Source organism: Delphinus delphis, chromosome 15, assembly GCF_949987515.2.
Source record: "Delphinus delphis chromosome 15, mDelDel1.2, whole genome shotgun sequence".
In the NCBI taxonomy this organism is placed as follows: Eukaryota; Metazoa; Chordata; class Mammalia; order Artiodactyla; family Delphinidae; genus Delphinus; species Delphinus delphis.
In genome coordinates, this window is record NC_082697.1 from 83,862,665 (window position 1) to 83,882,101 (window position 19,437).

Genomic DNA, 19,437 nt, shown 5'->3' on the forward strand with positions numbered 1-19,437 from the left:
AGTGATTTACAATTTGAAACGGTTATATTCTATTTATAGTTATTATAAAATATTGACTATATTCCCCGTGTTGTACAATCAGTATATCCTTGTAGCTTATTTTATACCTAATATTTTGTACCTTTATTTCCCCCTACCCCTATATTATTGCCCCTTCCCCCTTTCCTCTCTCCACTGGTAACCACTGCTTTGTTCTCTATATGTGTGAGTCTCCTACTTTTTTGTTACATTCAATAGTTTGATGTATTTTTTAGATTCCACATATAAGTAATACTTTACAGTATTTGTCTTTCTCTGTCTTATTTCACTTAGCATAATGCCCTCCAAGTCCATTCGTGTTGCTGCAAATGGCAAAACTTTGTTCTTTTTTTTTATGGCTGAGTAGTATTTCACTGCATAAATATACCACATCTTTTTTATCCATTCATCTTTTGATGGACACTTAAGTTGCTTCAATATCTTGGCAATTGTAAATAATGCTGCGATGAACATTGGGGTGCAGGTATCTTTTCGAATTAGTGTTTTTGTTTTTTTCAGATAAATACCCAAGAGTGGAATTCCTAGGTCATATGGTAGTTCTATTTTTAGTTTTTTGAGAAACCTCCATGTTGTTTTCCATAGTGGTTGCTCCAGTTTATATTCCCACCAACAGTGTACGAGGGTTCCCTTTTCTCCCCATCCTCTCCAATATTTGTTATTTGTGTTCTTTTTAATGATGGCCATTCTGACAGATGTGTGTTGATATCTCTTTGTGGTTTTGATTTGTATTTCCCTGATGATTTGCGATGTTGAACATCTTTTCATGTGCCTGTTGGCCATCTGCATTTCCTCAGATGGACATTTTATAATTAAGAACTACAGTATCTGAAATTAAGGACTTATTAGATGAGTTGTTAACGTTTGATGTTTGCTTTCTATCCTTTTACTTTAAATATTTCAGTTTTCTTGTACTTACACTGTTTATCTTGTAAAACACACTTAGTTGGGTTTCATTTATCCATTCTGATAATCTTTTTTTTAATTGTAGTAGTCTGTTTATGTAATATAATTTCTGATACAGTTGAATTTTTTAAAGTTGTACAGCATAATGACTTGACTTACGTACACTGAAATGATTACCACGATAAGTTTAGTTAACATCCATCCATATAGATACCAAAAGAAAAAAGTTTTTTCTCCCTATGATGAGAACTTTTAGGGTTTACCTTCTTAGCAACTTTCAGATGCACCAGACAACAGTGTTAACCTTAGTCCCCATGCTGTACATTACATCCCCAATACTTGTTTATCTTATACCTGGAAGTTTTACCTTTTGACCACCTTCATCCAATTCTCCCACCTCTTGTAAACACAAATCTGATCTCTTTTTCTGTGAGTCTTTTTTTATAGTTTTGTTTTTTTTTTGTTTGCTTGTTTGTTTTTAGATTCCACATGTAAGTGAGATCATACAGAATTTGTTTTTCTCTGTCTGACTTATTTCACCTAGTATAATGCTCTCAGAGTCCATCCATGTTGTCTCAGATGTCAGGGTTTTCTTCTTTTTTGTAGTTGAATAGTATTCCATTTTCTTTACCCATTCATCTGTCAGTGGACACTTAGGTTGCTTCCATGTCTTGGCTATTATAAATAGTGCTGTAGTGAACATGGCAGTGCAGATATCTTCAAAGTATCGAGATATTTCGTTTCCTTCAGATATATACCCAGAAGTGGAATTGCTGGATCATGCGGTAGTTCTATTTTAAAATTTTTGAGGAACCTCCATACTGTTTTCCTTAGTGGCTGTTCCAACTTATAATCCCACCAACAGTGTACAAAGGTTCCCCTTTTTCCATATCCTGCTAGCATTGTTATCGTTCATAACAATGAGTTTTTGAATGAATGATACCCATTCTGACAGGCAGAGGTGATTTTGATTTGCATTTCCCTGATGTTTAGTGCTGTTGAGCACCTTTTAACATACCTGTTGGCCATTTGAATATCTTATTTGGGAAAATGTCTATTTAGGTCCTTTGCCCATTTTTAAAAATTGGATTATTTTGGGTTTTTTGCCATTGATCTCTGTGAGTTCTTTATATATTCTGGATTTTAGCACCTTATTAGGGGTTATGATTTGCAGATATTTTCACCCATTCCATAGGTTGCGGTAATTGAGTTTTTAATTTACTTTTTGAAAAATGTTTTTTAGTTCCTTTTTTTGTTTATTTCATTTTAACTTTTCCGGTTTAATTTTACTTTTTTAAAATATACGTTCCATCTGTTCTTTGATCCTTTGCTGATCTTTTGTATGTTCTTTTGTATGTTCTTTTGCAGTAATGGTTTGTTTGGGGTTTTTTTTGCGGTACGCGGGCCTCTTACTGCTGTGGCCTCTCCTGTTGCGGAGCACAGGCTCCGGAGGCGCAGGCTCAGCGGCCATGGTTCACGGGCCCAGCCGCTCTGTGGCATGTGGGATCTTCCCAGACCGGGGCACGAACCCGTGTCCCCTGCATCGGCAGGCGGACTCTCAACCACTGCACCACCAGGGAAAGCCCCAGTAATGTTTTTTTTAATTTCTGTTTTTCCTCTTCTGTTAGCTTTTTTTATTATTTATTCATTTATTTATTTTATATAAGTTGCTATAGATAACACATTTTTATTTTATTTTTTTGACTGCATGGGGTCTTCATTGCTGTGCATGGGCTTTCTCTAGTTGCAGCGAGCAGGCGCTACTCTTTGTTGCAGTGCGCGTGCTTCTCATTGTGGTGGCTTCTCTTGTTGAGAAGCACAGGCTCTAGGTGCGTGGGTTTCGGTGGTTGCAGCACGCGGGCTCAGTAGCTGTGGCTCGCGGGCTCTAGAACACAGGCTCAGTAGTTGTGGTGCACGGGCTTAGTTGCTCCACGGCATGTGGGATCCTCCCAGACCAGGGCTCGAACCCATGTCCCCTGCATTGGCAGGCGGATTCTTAATAACTACTGCGCCACCAGGGAAGTCCCGTTCTGTTAGCTTTTTAGTTATTCATTTTTCATTTATTTATTTATTATTATTTTGTTGTTGTTGTGCTGGGTCTTGGTTGCAGCAGGTGGGCTCCTTAGTTGCAGCTCGCCGGCTCCTTAGTTGCCGCTTGCCTGCTCTTTAGTTGCGGCACATGGGCTCCTTAGTTGTGGCACACAAACTGAGTCACAGCATGCATGTGGGATCTCGTTCCCTGGCCAGGGATCGAACCTGGGCCCCCTGCATTGGGAGTGCGGAGTCTTAACCAGTGTGCCACCAGGGATGTCCCCTTATTTTTCTTTTTCTTTTTTTTTTTAAAATTTATTTTATTTACTTATTTATTGGCTGCGTTGGATCTTCATTGCTGCGCATGGGTTTTCTCTAGTTGTGGCAAGCAGGGGGCTACTCTTTGTTGTGGGACATGGGCTTCTCATCGCAGTGGCTTCTCTTGTTGTGGAGCACGGCCTCTAGGCACGCGGGCTTCAGTAGTTGTGGCACGCGGGCCCTAGAGTGTAGGCTCAGTTGTTGTGGCGCACGGGCTTAGTTGCTCCACGGCATGTGGGATCTTCCCAGACCAGGACTTGAAGCTGTGTCCCCTGCATTGGCAGGCAGATTCTTTAACCACTGTGCCACCAGGGAAGCCCCTATTTTTCTTTTTAGTGGTGTTTTCACGATAAGCTTAGAATGCTACCTTGACCAGGTATGTGGGAAGAGTTTTGATATTCCCTCATTCTTAATGTTCTTTTTTTTTTTTTTTTCAGACTCTTTGGAACAGGTAGTCACCATGTTCAGATATTAGCAAGCACATAGCTGTATGTCTGCATTGGAAAATGGCAGAGGGAAACAACAATGAAGAGGTAATTCACTTGAACAACTTCCACTGCCACCGGGGACGAGGTAAGTGTTCTCACTTTCTCTCTTTCATCATTGCTTTTTCCCTTAGTGTTACAGTTATATCGTCTTCGAAATGAATCTGTTCTGCACCATGTAAAACCCAGAGACGTTTCATTTTTATATCTCAGGACATCAGGTTTAAATGGACTCATCAGACTAGAATTTTGTGTTAAATGGTGATTCTTGCTGGCATGAATGAAGTTTAAGAACCTTCTATCACAAGTAGATTAGATCTTAAGAGGTAGGAGTATAGGAACTGTGGTAGTTCTCAGTTTTTGAAGGAACAGTGACTGCAGAGGAGTGCACCTCCAGGCCTGTGCATTCTGAAAGTACTGAATCTGCTGCTAAAGCACTTCTGGTCCCTCAGACAATACTTAATTTAGTTTTTGCCAGAAGATTCTGGTTTAGCCTTACAAGGAATTTTAGGACGTGTATTCTTTGACTTTACAGTTTAAAATTAGGGGAAATTCATTCATTCATAAAGGGAAGGGAGCCTACATTTCTCTAAGATTCCTAAATGCATATGAAATTTCCTATCAGATCGTAATTCACAGTTACATCTAGACTAAAAGGAAAAACGTTATGCTGATGAGTAGGAAAAGATCATAAGTATAAATTCCATGGAAAGAGTTTTACCATTTTTTGTGTGTTTTCCCGTTGATAATATTTTGTGCTTATGAAGACTTTTTTTTTTCAGCAGAAGGTAAATTATATATATAGGGCTTTCAGATAATTTAAAATTGAGCAAATTTTTTATGCAAATAAATTGAGAAAAACAAGTTTGTTTAAGCTATGCAAATTATGAAAACAAAAGAAATACTGAATTTTTTAGGATTTTATTAATGTGTATTCTAACTTGGTAGTGATTATAGCCATAATTTATTGTGGTTTAGGAAGTTTTAAATCCTAGTTGTAATTTGTATGTATGATCATTTCCAAATTTTCTGAACATGTATATCAAATAAATGTTGTGATTGTTTTTTTAACTGAGTCTTAAATATACTTCAACAAAGTCTCTTTAAGAACAACTAATTTATTCTGGGAAATTATTGGCTTTAGAGGTATATTTTTCTGTTGGACACGTTTTGTGTATTTTGCACCCGTTGTGAAGAATTTTGTCATGAGGAACTATACACATTTTAAGTGTATAGTTCAGTGAGTTTTGAAAAATGAATATACCCATATAACCACCACCTCATCATGATGTAGAACATATCCAGAAAGATTCCTATATGTCCCTTTGCAGGTAGTCCTCACCCCACTCCTGAACTAAGGAAACCACTGATTTGCTTTTTGTCACTATACAGGTTCATATAAATAGAATCATACAGTGTTTACTTTTTGTCCTGAATTCTTCTGCACAGCATAATTTTTTTCATTCATCCATGTTGTTGCATGTATCAGTAATTCAATCCCTTTTAATTGCTGAATAGTATTCACCTAAAATTTTATATTCAGTGAAGATAGCCTTAAAAATAAAGATAAAATAAAGAAAGGTTAAAAGTACAAGAATAAAAAAAAAGATATATTATGCAAACAGTAGCCCTCAAGACAGAGCTGTTAAGTCTATATGTTATTATATAAAGTAGACAATCCAGCCAGAAGTGTTAACACAGATAAAGAGTTCTGGGAAAGATAGATTCTGGGAACATAGAACAATTCTAATCTCTATAGAGTAGTAATATGGTATCAAAATATACAAAGAAAACATTGACAGAACTGAAAGGAGAGTTGGACAAATCTACAATCAAAATGGGAGATTTTTAACATGTTTCTTTCAATAACTGAGAGAGATCAAGCACACAGAAACATTTGTATAAATATGGAACACTGGAAGAACACGATCAACAAACTGGACATGATAAACATATATGGGACTGCCACTGTACTCGGGACAGACCCGGGCGGCTGAAACCCTGTCTGCCCTCCAGGCCACGCACCAGGTGTTGCTGTCTCTAAGCTGAACCTGGTCACCTTCTTTGAGCAAAGAGCCCTGGAATGTGAAGAAAAGGAGACAACAGTCATACACCCAGATTGTGAGTACAGAGAGACCTTCAAGATGGCAGAGGAGTGAGACGTGGAGATCATCTTCCTCCCCACAAATACATCAAAACTACATCTACATGTGGAACAACTCCTACAGAACACCTACTGAATGCTGGCAGAAGACCTCAGACTTCCCAAAAGGCAAGAAACTCCCCACGTACATGGGTAGGACAAAAGAAAAAACAGACAAAAGGATAGGGACGTGACCTGCACCACTGGGAGGGAGCTGTGAAGGAGGAAAAGTTTCCACACACTAGGAAGCCCCTTCACTGGCAGAGACGGGGTGTGTGTGGGAGGGCGGGGGGTGGAAGCTTCAGAGCCACAGAGGAGAGCACTGCAACAGGGTTGCAGAGGGCAAAGTGGAGAGATTCCCGCACAGAGGATTGGTGCCGACCAGCACTCACCAGCCTGAGAGGCTTGTCTGCTCACCCGCTGCAGCGGGCGGGGGCTGGGAGCTGAGGCTCGGGCTTCGGAGGTCAGATCCCAGGGAGAGGACTGGGGTTGGCTGCATGAACACAGCCTGAAGGGGGCTAGTGTGCCACAGCTAGCCGGGAGGGAGTCCGGGAAAAAGTCTGGACCTGCCTAAGAGGCGAGAGACCATTGTTTCAGGGTGCGCAAGGAGGGGGATGCAGATCACCACCTAAACGAGCTCCAGAGACAGGTGCAAGCCGTGGCTATCAGTACAGACCCCAGAGACGGGCATGAGACGCTAAGCCAGCCGCGACAGACACCAAGAAGCCTGTGTACAAGCACAGGTCACTGTCCACACCTCCCCTCCTGGGAACCTGTGCAGCTCGCCACTGCCAGGGTCCCATGATCCAGGGACAGCTTCCCCGGGAGAACACACGGCGCACCTCAGGCTGTTGCTACGTCACACCAGCCTCTGCCACCACAGGCTCGCCCCGCATTCTGTACCCCTCCCTCCCCCTGGCCTGAGTGAGCCAGAGCCCCCTGATCAGCTGCTACTTTAACCCCGTCCTGTCTGAGCGAAGGAACAGATGCCCTCAGCTGACCTACACGCAGAGGTGGGCCCAAATCCAAAGCTGAACCCCAGGAGCTGTGCAAACAAAGAAGAGAAAGGGAAATCTCTCCCAGCAGCCTCAGGAGCAGTGGATTATATCGCCACACTCAACTTGATGTACCCTGCATCTGTGGAATGCCTGAATAGACAACCTCATTCCAAAATTGAGGCAGTGGACTTTGGCAGCAACGATATATATATTTTATTCCTTTTTCTCTTTTTGTGAGTTTGTATGTGTATGCTTCTTTGTGTGATTTTGTCTGTATAGCTTTGCTTTTACCATTTGTCCTAGGGTTCTGTCTGTCCGTTTTTTTTTAATTACTTTAAAATTTTTTTATTTTTAATATTATTTATTTATTTTAATAACAATTTTATTTTATTAATTTCTTTGTTTCTTTCTTTTTTTCTCCCTTTTCTTCTGAGCCATGTGGCCCACAGGGTCTTGGTGCTCTGGCTGGGTGTCAGGCCTGTGTCTCTGAGGTGGGAGAGCCAAGTTCAGGACATTGGTCCACCAGAGACCTCCTGGCTCCATGTAATATTAAACAGCAAAAGCTCTTCCAGAGATCTCCATCTCAATGCCAAGACCCAGCTCCACTCAACGACCAGCAGGCTACAGTGCTGGACACCCTATGCCAAACAACTAGCAAGACAGTAACACAACCCCACCCATTAACAGAGAGGCTGCCTAAAATCATAATAAGGTCACAGACGCCCCAAAACACACCATCGGATGCGGTCCTGCCCATCAGAAAGACAAGATCTAGCCTCTTCCTCCAGAACACAGGCACCAGTCCCCTCCACCAGGATGCCTACACAACCCACTGAACCAACCTTAGCCACTGGGGGCAGACACCAAAAACGATGGGAACTACAAACCTGCAGCCTGCGAAAAGGAGACCCCAAACACAGTAAGTTAAGCAAAATGAGAGAGAAACACACAGCAGATGAAGGAGCAAGGTAAAAACCCACTAGACCAAACAAATGAAGAGGAAATAGTCTACCTGAAAAAGAATTCAGAGTAATGAGAGTAAAGATGATCCAAAATCTTGGAAATAGAATGGAGAAAATACAAGAAACATTTAACAAGAACCTAGAAGAACTAAAGAGCAAACAAACAATGATGAACAACACAATAAGTGAAATTAAAAATTCTCTAGAAGGAATCAGTAGCAAAATAACTGAGGCAGAAGAACAGGTAAGTGACCTGGAGGATAAAATAGTGGAAATAACTACTGCAGAGCAGAATAAAGAAAAAAGAATGAAAAAAATTGAGGACAGTCTCAGAGACCTCTGGGACAACATTAAACACACCAGCATTTGAATTACAGGGGTCCCAGAAGAAGAAGAGAAAAAGAAAGGGACTGAGAAAATATTTGTAGAGATTATAGTTGAAAACTTCCCTAATATGGGAAAGGAAAGAGTTAATCACATCCAGGAAGCACAGAGAGTCCCGTACAGGATAAATCCAAGGAGAAACAACGCCAAGACACATATTAATCAAACTATCAAAAATTAAATACAAAGTATTAAAAGCAGCAAGGGAAAAACAACAAATAACATACAAGGGAGTCTCCATAAGGTTAACAGCTGATCTTTCAGCAGAAACTCTGCAAACCATAAGGGAGTGGCAGGACATATTTAAAGTGATGAAAGGGAAAAACCTACAACCAAGATTACTCAGCAAGGATCTCATTCAGATTTGATGGAGAAATTAAAACCTTCACAGACAAGCAAAAGCTAAGAGAATTCAGCACCACCAAACCAGCTATACAATAAATGCTAAAGGAACTTCTCTAGGAAGGAAACACAAGAGAAAGAAAAGACCTACAGTAACAAACCCAGAACAATCACGGAAATGGTAATAAGAACATACATATCGATAATTACCTTAAATGTAAATGGATTAAATGCTCCAACCAAAAGACATAGACTGGCTGAATGGATACAAAAACAAGACCCATATATATGCTGTCTACAAGAGACCCACTTCAGACCTAGGGACACATACAGACTGAAAGTGAGGGGATGGAAATGGAAATCAAAAGAAAGCTGGAGTAACAGTTCTCATATCAGACAAAATAGACTTTAAACTAAAGACTATTACAAGAGACAAAGAAGGACACTACATAATGTTCAAGGGATCAATCCAAGAAGGAAGATATAACAATTGTAAATATTTATGCACCCAGCATAGGAGCACCTCAGTACATAAGGCAAATGCTAACAGCCATAAAAGGGGAAATCGACAGTAACACAATCATAGTAGGGGACTTTAACACCCCACTTTCACCAGTGGTCAGATCATCCAAAATGAAAGTAAATAAGGAAACACAAGCTTTAAATCACACATTAAACAAGATGGACTTAATTGATATTTATAGGACATTCCATCCAAAAACAACAGAATACACTTTCTTCTCAAGTGCTCATGGAACATTCTCCAGGATAGATCATATCTTGGGTCACAAATCAAGCCTTGGTAAATTTAAGAAAATTGATTTCGTATCAAGTATCTTTTCCGATCACAATGCTATGAGACTAGATATCAATTACAGGAAAAAATCTGCAAAAAATACAAATACATGGAGGCTAAACAATACACTACTTAATAACCAAGAGATCACTGAAGAAATCAAAGAGGAAATCAAAAAATAGCTAGAAACAAATGACAATGAAAACACGGCGACCCAAAACCTACGGGATGCAGCAAAAGCAGTTCTAAGAGGGAAGCTTATAGCAATACAGTCCTACCTCAGGAAACAAGAAACATCTCAAATAAACAACCTAACCTTACACCTAAAGCAATTAGAGAAAGAAGAACAAAAAACCCCAAAGTTAGCAGAAGGAAAGAAATCATAAAGATCAGATCAGAAATAAATGCAAAAGAAATGAAGGAAACAGTAGCAAAGATCAATAAAACTAAAAGCTGGTTCTTTGAGAAGATAAACAAATTTGATAAACCATTAGCCAGACTCATCAAGAAAAAAAGGGAGAAGACTCAAATCAATAGCATTAGAAATGAAAAAGGAGAAGTAACAACTGATGCTGCAGAAATACAAAGGATCATGAGAGATTACTACAAGCAGCTATATGCCAATAAAATGGACAACCTGGAAGAACTGGACAAATTCTTAGAAAAGCACAACCTTCTGAGACTGAACCAGGAAGAAATAGAAAATACAAACAGACTAATCACAAGCACTGAAATTGAGACTGTGATTAAAAATCTTCCAAAAAACAAAAGCCCAGGACCAGATGGCTTCACAGGCGAATTCTATCAAACATTTAGAGGAGAGCTAACACCTATCCTTCTCAAACTCTTCCAAAATATAGCAGAGGGAGGAACACTCCCAAACTCATTCTATGAGGCCACCATCACCCTGATACCAAAACCAGACAAGGATGTCACAAAGAAAGAAAACTACAGGCCAAGATCACTGATGAATGTAGATGCAAAAATCCTCAACAAAATACTAGCAAACAGAATCCAACAGCACATTAAAAGGATCATACACCATGGTCAAGTGGGGTTTATCCCAGGAATGCAAGGATTGTTCAATATATACAAATCAATCAATGTGATACACCATATTAACAAATTGAAGGAGAAAAACCATATGATCATCTCAATAGATGCAGAGAAAGCTTTCAACAAAATTCAACACCCTTTTACGATAAAAACCCTCCATAAAGTAAGCATAGAGGGAACTTACCTCAACATAATAAAGGCCATATATGACAATCCCACAGCCAACATTGTTCTCAACGGTGAAAAACTGAAACCATTTCCACTAAGATCAGGAACAAAACAAGGTTGCCCACTCTCACCACTGTTATTCAACATAGTTTTGGAAGTTGTAGCCACAGCAATCAGAGAAGAAAAAGAGATAAAAGGAATACAAATTGGAAATGAAGAAGTAAAGCTGTCACTGTTTGCAGATGACATGACATTATACATAGAGAATCCAAAAGACGCTACCGGAAAACTACTAGAGCTAATCAATGAATTTGGTAAAGTAGCAGGATACAAAATTAATGCACAGAAATCTCTTGAATTCCTGTACACTAATGATGAAAAATCTGAAAGAGAAATTAAGGAAACACTCCCATTTACCATTGCAACCAAAATAATAAAATACCTAGGAATAAACCTACCTAAGGAGACAAAAGACCTGTATGCAGAAAACTATAAGACACCGATGAAAGAAATTAAAGATGCTACAAACAGATGGAGAGAAATAGCATGTCCTTGGATTGGAAGAATCAACATTGTGAAAATGACTATACTACCCAAAGCAATGTACAGATTCAATGCAATCTCTGTCAAACTACCAGTGGCATTTTTCACAGAACTAGAACAAAAAAATCTTAAAATTTGTATGGATGCACAAAAGACCCCGAATAGCCAAAGCAATCTTGAGAAAGAAAAACAGAGCTGGAGGAATCAGGCTCCCTGACTTCAGACTATACTACAAAGCTGCAGTAATCAAGGCAGTATGGTACTGGCACAAAAACAGACATACAGATCAATGGAACAGGATAGAAAGCCCAGAGATAAACCCGCACACATATGGTCACCTTATTTTTGATTAAGGAGGCAGGAATATACAGTGGAACAAAGACAGCCTCTTCAATAAGTGGTGCTGGGAAAACTGGACAGCTACATGTAAAAGAATGAAATTAGAACACTCCCTAACACCATACACAAAAATAAACTCAAAATGGATTAAAGATCTAAATGTAAGGCCAGATGCTATAAAGCTCTTAGAGGAAAACATAGGCAGAACACTCCATGACATAAATCACAGCAAGATTCTTTTTGATCCACCTCTTAGAGAAATGGAAATAAAAACAAAAATAAACAAATGGAACCTAATGAAACTTAACAGCTTTTGCACAGCAAAGGAAACCATAAACAAGATGAAAAGACAACCCTTGGAATGGGAGAAAATATTTGCAAATGAGGCAACTGACAAAGGATTAATCTCCAGAATTTGCAAGCAGCTTGTGCAGCTCAATATCAAAAAAACAAACAACACAATCCAAAAATAGGCAGAAGACCTAAATAGACATTTCTCCAAAGAAGATATACAGATAGCCAACAAACACATGAAAGAATGTTCAACATCACTAATCATTAGAGAAATGCAAATCAAAACTACAATGAGGTGTCACTTCACACCAGTCAGAATGGCCATCCTCAAAAAATCTACAAACAATAAATGCTGGAGAGGGTGTGGAGAAAAGGGAACCCTCTTGGACTCTTGGTGGGAATGTAAATTGATACAGCCACTATGGAGAACAGTATGGAGGTTCCTTGAAAAACTAAAAATAGAACTACTGTACGACCCAGCAATCCCACTACTGGGCATATACCCTGAGAAAACCATAATTCAAAAAGAGTCATGTACCACAATATTCATTGCAGCTCTATTTACAATAGCCAGGACATGGAAGCAACTTAAGTGTCCATCGACAGATGAATAGATAAAGAAAATGTGGCACATATATATAATGTAATATTACTCAGCCATAAAAAGAAATGAAATTGAGTTATTTGTAGTGAGGTGGATGGACCTAAAATCTGTCATACAGAGTGAAGTAAGTCAGAAAGAGAAAAACAAATACCGTATGCTAACACATATATATGCAATCTTAAAAAAAAATGGTTATGAAGAACCTAGGCGCAGGACAGGAATAAAGATGAAGATGTAGAGAATGGATTTGAGGACATGGGGAGCGGGAAGGGTAAGCTGGGACGAAGTGAGAGAGTGGCATGGACTAATATATACTACCAAAGGTAAAATAGATAGCTAGTGGGAAGCAGCCGCATAGCACAGGGAGATCAGCTTGGTGCTTTGTGGGATGGGGAGGATGGGAGGGAGGAGGAGGAGAGATGGGGACATATGTGTATGTATAGCTGATTCATTTTGTTATAAAGCAGTAACTAACACACCACTGTAAAGCAGTTATACTCCAGTAAAGATGTTTTAAATAAATAAATAAGCAACAAACATATATTGAATGTTGCACCCAATGTGTTTACCAAAATTGACATTTTGAGCAACAAAACAAGTTTCCAGTTCCTGCACTGCTGGTGGGAGTGTAAATTGGCACAGACATTTGGAAAATTGGTTGGCATTGTCCACTAAAATTGAACATATGCTTTCCCTGTGGCTCAGCGCTTCTCTTAGAATGTACCCAACTGAAATGAGTCTATCAAGATACATATACAAGAATGTTCATAACAGCATTATCCAAACAGGCAAGACTGGAACCAACCCAAATGTCTGTCAACAGAAGAATAAGTAACTTATGATATATTCATATAGTAAATTACATACAGCAACGAAAACTACATACTGTAACATGCAACAACGTGGATATATCTCAGACATCATGTTTGCAAGGAAGCCAGAATCAAAAGAATGTATTTTCAGGAACTAATGTGAGTAGTTTAGACTACTAACGTGCAAGAAATGTATTTACGAACCTTTGTGATGGTCACTCGGGTATGGGCCTTTTGTGTTAATGCATAGCTTTTGCTCTGTTATACTTTAAAATTTTAAAGTATATTTTTAAAAGCTAATGTGTTTATATGTGGTATGTTGGGGAGTATCTTTGGGCTTCACTGTAAGGTGATAGGTTTAAAACCAACTTTTTAGCTGGGTGCCCCACGGTTGTTGTCTGTGTGTTTTTCTTGGGCCAATTCTTCCAGAGAGGAATCTACAGTGTCTTGAATGTGGAATTCAAGAGTGTTTGCCAGCATTCAGGGAGCCAAGTGGCAGAAGGCAGCCAGGGTCTTACTCATTATGGCTGTTCCAGTGACACCCCTTTCCTCTCTTGGCGTGGTGTCTAGTGACTCGCTGCCTCAGTGGCTCTTCAGAGTGGACCTCCACAGTGTGGGTCTTCTGGAATGGCTGAGTGAGAAGCTTGGCAAATCTTCTCCCCAAAATCAACCGTAAAATTAGACAGAATTGTCTAAAATAACCTTTTCTTTTTTTTTTTTCTTTTTTTTTTTTTCTTTTTTTTTTTTTTTGCGGTACGCGGGCCTTTCACTGTTGTGGCCTCTCCCATTGTGGAGCACAGGCTCCGGACGCGCAGGCTCAGTGGCCATGGCTCACGGGCCCAGCTGCTCCGCGGCATGTGGGATCTTCCCAGACCAGGGCACGAACCCATGTCCCCTGCATTAGCAGGTGGACTCTCAACCACTGCACCACCAGGGAAGCCCTAAAATAACCATTTAAAGACTGGAAATGACCAAAGGCATACAGTAATTGAGAACAGTTATTCAGGAAATCTACGATTCTGCAACATGAATTAGGCCACCTCTGATTGGCCGCCCCCGCTGCAGGCTGTGGATTTGAGCCTTATCCACTCTTCTAGAGCTCTTGTCATGTGTAAATCTGCTGTTTTCCAGAATTTTTTTTAAATCTCCTGCTGGCTATTATCTCCTTTTCTCTTCTTTGTGTAATTAAGAGGTTATACTTTTTAAAAGTTCGTTTACTGTCATTTTAGTAGGGTTTCAGCAGGTGATGGTATAATCACTTGGATTCATTATGCAGGTTTTAGAGAAATCCTCTATAATGTACTTCCGCAGGCCCTCAGTTCAGTTGGTTGTTTCTGTGTAGGTAGCATTGGACTTAAAATCAGGCCACTTCACTGTGTGTCAAGTACTATAATAAACAAGCATTTTAGGTAATACAGCTATTTGAGGTAGGCAGTGTTGTTAGCCTTTCTTTAATGTTGAGGAAATGGATGCCTAAAGAAGTAAATAATGGCATCATATAGCTAGTATGTGGTAGAGCTGAGGCTGGAATCCAGGCAGTCTGACCTTAGATCCCGTGGACGTATCTGTTTTAAACTACTGTCTTGGCATTACCACAGTCCTGTTACAGGAATGAAATGAGATAATTGGTTTTATATTGCTTTTCAGGTTGTTGGGTAACATAAAAATACATGAGGCATTAACCTTGAGAAAAATATTAGAGCTTTAATGGAGGAATTATTAATTTGTGTTATCCAGTAATTCATATCAAACGTGCTTTGTCTTCAAACAAATAAAAGTACTTGGAGACCTTTAACAGAATTATTACATCTATCAATAGATGGTTAGTTTAACTCTAGTTATATTTAAAAGGAAACAGGAAGATTAAAGTGCTTACTGTCATAGATGATAAATGGGTGTTTGACTAAAACACTGAAATATGTTTGAGTAAGTGATATTTAAGGTTTGTGTCTAAGGTGAGCAAATTTTAATATTTTAAATATTAAGTGAAAATTTTACTGTTTCTGAGTGAAAGTTTTTTCAGACCTATCAGTTTGAATAAAGCAGTGTTTTATATTTCTTTGGAAGAATAGAGGTGAGATGGGAGGCCATAATTTCACTTTTAAGAAATGAGCAGTCGAGAAGATTTTATCAACAGATTCCTCCAGTCTAGTATAAGAAAAAGTTGATAATCTTGAGCATAGTAATTGTCAGATTTTCTCTGGTGATTCCCAAAATGAATTATTGGCAAAGATCAGCATGGAAAAATGGCTCATTTTAATGCTTGGTTGCATGTGCTGCTTGAGGAGATAAGTTAACACTCCATTAGCTGTAAACTTGGCTTTAAGCTTGACCCTTTTCATGCCAAAGTTGAATTAAAGGACAATGTGATTATGCCCACCTCCTCCTAACAGTGTTCTCTGCCTACTTTTAGACTGGATCAATCTCAGAGATGGACCCATCACCATATCTGACTCCTCTGATGAGGAAGGGGTTCCAATGCTGGTCACCCCAGCTCCTCAGCAGCATGATGAAGAGGACCTGGATGATGATGTCATCCTGGCGGAAGTGAGTTTTCTAAAACTTAACGTGACGAGGCATATTGCAAGTTAATAATCTGATTCTTCAGCCACTCAGTAGTGGGTAGGGGCCTTATAGAACAGCTGAGAGCACCTCTTGTGCTACACTTGTAGCACTATTTGTTTGCACTTGTTCTACATTTCTGAGAACAGCCTCTTTTATACCCTACCTGATGTCCCCTTAGCTTAGAAGTCAGAAGCTGTATGTTTTGGTCTATTTCTGGACTTAACTTCTAAACTGTTGCTCTGACTCTTCATGTACTAGTCCACAGTGTTGTAATTACTATGTCCTTATAATGTATCTTAATATCAGATAGTGCCCATCTCCCCTTATTACTCTATATTTTTCAGACTCATCCAGGATATTTTGTGCTTATATTTTAATGCAGATTTTAAGATCAGCTTTTCTAATTCCAAAAGATAGGTAGATAGTTTGTTTAATTTAAAACATATTTTATTGTTATAGAAAGTTTTTATAATATTGACCCTTTCTAACTAAGAACAAGTTCTTTCTGTCTAACCTTTTATATTCCTCAGCCGGAGCATTTTGAATTTTTCTTACAATAGATCTTAAACATTTTTAAGTTTGTTCCTGGTTATTTTATGTTTTCTCTTGCTTTTGTAAATAGCATCTTTTCTTCTGTGTACCTTTTAAACCTTTTTTTTTAAAATTTAAAAGTCTGTTGGTTTTTATATTAATTTCATAATCAGCTTGTTTTTATTGTCTGTAGTCATTTTTCAGTTGACCCAAGGAATGGTATCTGGTCCATCTGTAAATAATGATACAGTTTCTTCCTTTCCAGTTTTTATACTTGTCTAATTATATTAAGTGATAAGTCTTCAAATTTTTTAAGTAATAATGGTAATAGAAATAAGAAAAATAGCCACTGACATAAATGGGAATACTTTTAATATTTCTTCTTAAGTGTGATGGTGACTTATTGCTTGAGATACCGTTTTTAAATTATGTTAAGGAAGTAGCTATCTACTTTATTTCAAGTTTTTATTAATGAGTAAATGTAGAATTCTGTCAAATTCAATCTCAGCATCTGTGGAGATTATTATATGATTTTTTAAAAATCCGTTAATGTGGTAAATTACTTTGTCTCTGGGCAGACTTTGCCTGGTAATGGTATTACAGTATTATGGTAATGTGCTATTAGATTCTATTTGCTAAGATTTATTTAGGGTTTTCTCCATAGATCTCACGAGTGAGATTGGCCCGTAGGGGTGTGTGTGTGCCTGGGCTGTCCTTGACAAATTTTTTATAAACATTATTCTGACTTCATGAAGAGTCTAGAAGTTTTCTTTCTTTTTCTGTGCTCTGATAAAATATTTTAAATAATGTTGGAGTTACCTGTTCTTTAAAGATTTGGTAGAACTTACCCTAAAGGCATCTGGGCTATTTCTTTTCATGGAGGACGGTTCTTTGAAACTGTTTCAGCTTCTTCTGTGGTGATTGACATGTCTAGATTTTGTGTTGCTTTCAGTATCTGTTTTGGTCCCTGATATTTTTCTAGAAAATCATTTATTTCTTCAGCGTTTTTTAATGTATTTAATAGAGTTAAACAAAATAGCCTGTTCTTTCTACTTACTCTGAACCTATGGTTCCTCCATTTTCCTTTTCTATTTTAGTGTAGCTGTGGTTTTTTAGCCTTTTTTCTTGATTTGATGAGCTAACCATTATCTTCCCTCCTCCCTTCTTCTCTTCCACCCAGTCCTAAGAACTACTAACCACTTGTGTCTCTATAGATTTGCCTATTCTAGACATTTTTTATGAACGGAATCATATGCTATTTGGTCCTTTGTGACCAGCTTCTTTCTTTAGCATAACGTTTTCAAGGTCATCTGCGATGTAGGATGAATCGGTACTTCACTCCTTTCTATTGCTGAATAATATTCCATTGTGTGGATATACCACATCTTGTTTAGCCTTTCATCAATTAATGGACATTTGAGTTGCTTCCACTTTTTTGTGATGATGAATAATGAATAATGCTGCTATGAACATTTATGTAGAAGTTTTTCTGTGGACATATGTTTTCGTTTCTTTTGAGTATTGTCTTAGTCTATTTGGGCTGCTCTAACAAGATACCACAGACGGGGTAGCTTATAACAGAAATTTATTGCTCACACTTCTGCAGGCTGGGAAGTTCAAGATCAAGACTCCAGCATGATCGTGTAAAGGTCCTCTTCCTGGTTCACAGCTGGCACTTTCTCACTGTGTCCTCACATGGTGGAAGGAGCTAGGAATCTCCCTGGAGCCTCTTCTATAAAGGCACTAATCCCATTCATGAGGGTTCTACCCTCATGACTTAGCACCTCCCAAAGACTCCCCCTACTGCTGCCATTACCTTTGGTGATTAGGATTTCAACATATGAATTTGGAGGTAGAGGGAGTGGGCACATTCAGACCATAGCAGGTATATACCTAGGAATGGAATTGCTGGATCACAAGGTAAATCTGTATTTTACTCTCCCAGACTGTTTTCCATAGTAGTAGCACCATTTTACATTCCTACCAGCAGTGTGAGTGTTCCAGCTTCTCCATATTCTCACCAATAATTGCTGTCTATCTTTCTTATTACAGCCATCTTCATGGTTGTGAAGCAGTATCTCATTATGATTTTGATTTGCATTTCCCGATGGCTAATGATGTTGGCCTCTTTTCATGTGCTTATTGGCCATTTGTATATCTTTGGAGAAATGTCTATGCAGATCCTTTGCTCGTTTTTTTTTTTTAATTTTTTTAAATTTTATTTTTGGTTGCATTGGGTCTTCGTTGCTGCACGCGGGCTTTCTCTAGTTGCATCGTGCGGGGGCTACTCTTCATTGCCATGCGTGGGATTCTCATTGCGGTAGCTTCTCTTGTTGTGGATCATGGGCTCTAGGCGTGCGGACTTCAGTAGTTGTGGCTCACGGGCTCTAGGGTGCAGGCTCAGTAGTTGTGGCGCATGGGCTTAGTTGCTCTGTGGCATGTGGGATCTTCCCGGACCAGAGCTCGAACCCGTGTCCCCTGCATTGGCAGGCGGATTCTTAACCACTGTGCCACCAGGGAAGCCCCTGTATATATTGTTTTAAACCCTGTGTTTTTTATAATCAGTATTCACTTTACCTTCTCCAGATATTTATCTTTTTATGTTGGTCTTCATTCCTTTCTGCATCTCTGGCCTTAAAACAGAGATTATTTTTACTCTATCTAAAGAACACTCTTTAGGATTTTCTTTATAGTAAGTCTGATATTTTCGTTGAGTATAGAATTCAATGTGTCAGTTATTTTCTTTTAACACAAGGAAGATACTATTCCAGTATTTTTTGCTTCCATTTTTCTTTTATTTATTTAATTGAAATATAGTTGATTTACAATGTTGTGTTAATTACTGCTGTACAACAAAGTGATTCAGTTATACGTACATATATTTTTTATATTCTTTTCCATTATAGTTTATCATAGGTTATTGATATAGTTCTCTGTGCTATTCAGTGGGACCTTGTTGTTTATCCATCTGGCTTCCATTTTTCTATTGAAAAGTGAGTCTTATTTTTTCCTTTTGAAAGTAGCGTGTGCTGCTGCTTTAAATTTTTATCTTTGTATTTGATTTCTGCAGTCTTCCTGTTGCTGTATCTAGGTCTGTTTGGATTTTTTTTTTAATTATCCGGTT

General features: G+C 38.7%; 1 protein-coding gene across 6 annotated transcripts in view; it reads left to right on the plus strand.

Annotated features, from left to right (window-relative positions):
* RNF216 (ring finger protein 216) overlaps positions 1-19,437 on the plus strand; it is a 171,715-nt gene that overhangs the window by 15,834 nt on the left and 136,444 nt on the right. For all 6 annotated transcript variants that reach the window (XR_009522175.1, XM_060032496.1, XM_060032495.1 and 3 more), the window contains exons 2-3: positions 3,729-3,864; positions 15,631-15,764. Coding sequence is in view for 5 of the 6 variants with exons in the window: in XM_060032496.1 (XP_059888479.1) it covers positions 3,798-3,864; positions 15,631-15,764 (201 nt within the window). In the remaining variant the exon portion in view is untranslated. The remainder of the gene's footprint in view (positions 1-3,728; positions 3,865-15,630; positions 15,765-19,437) is intronic.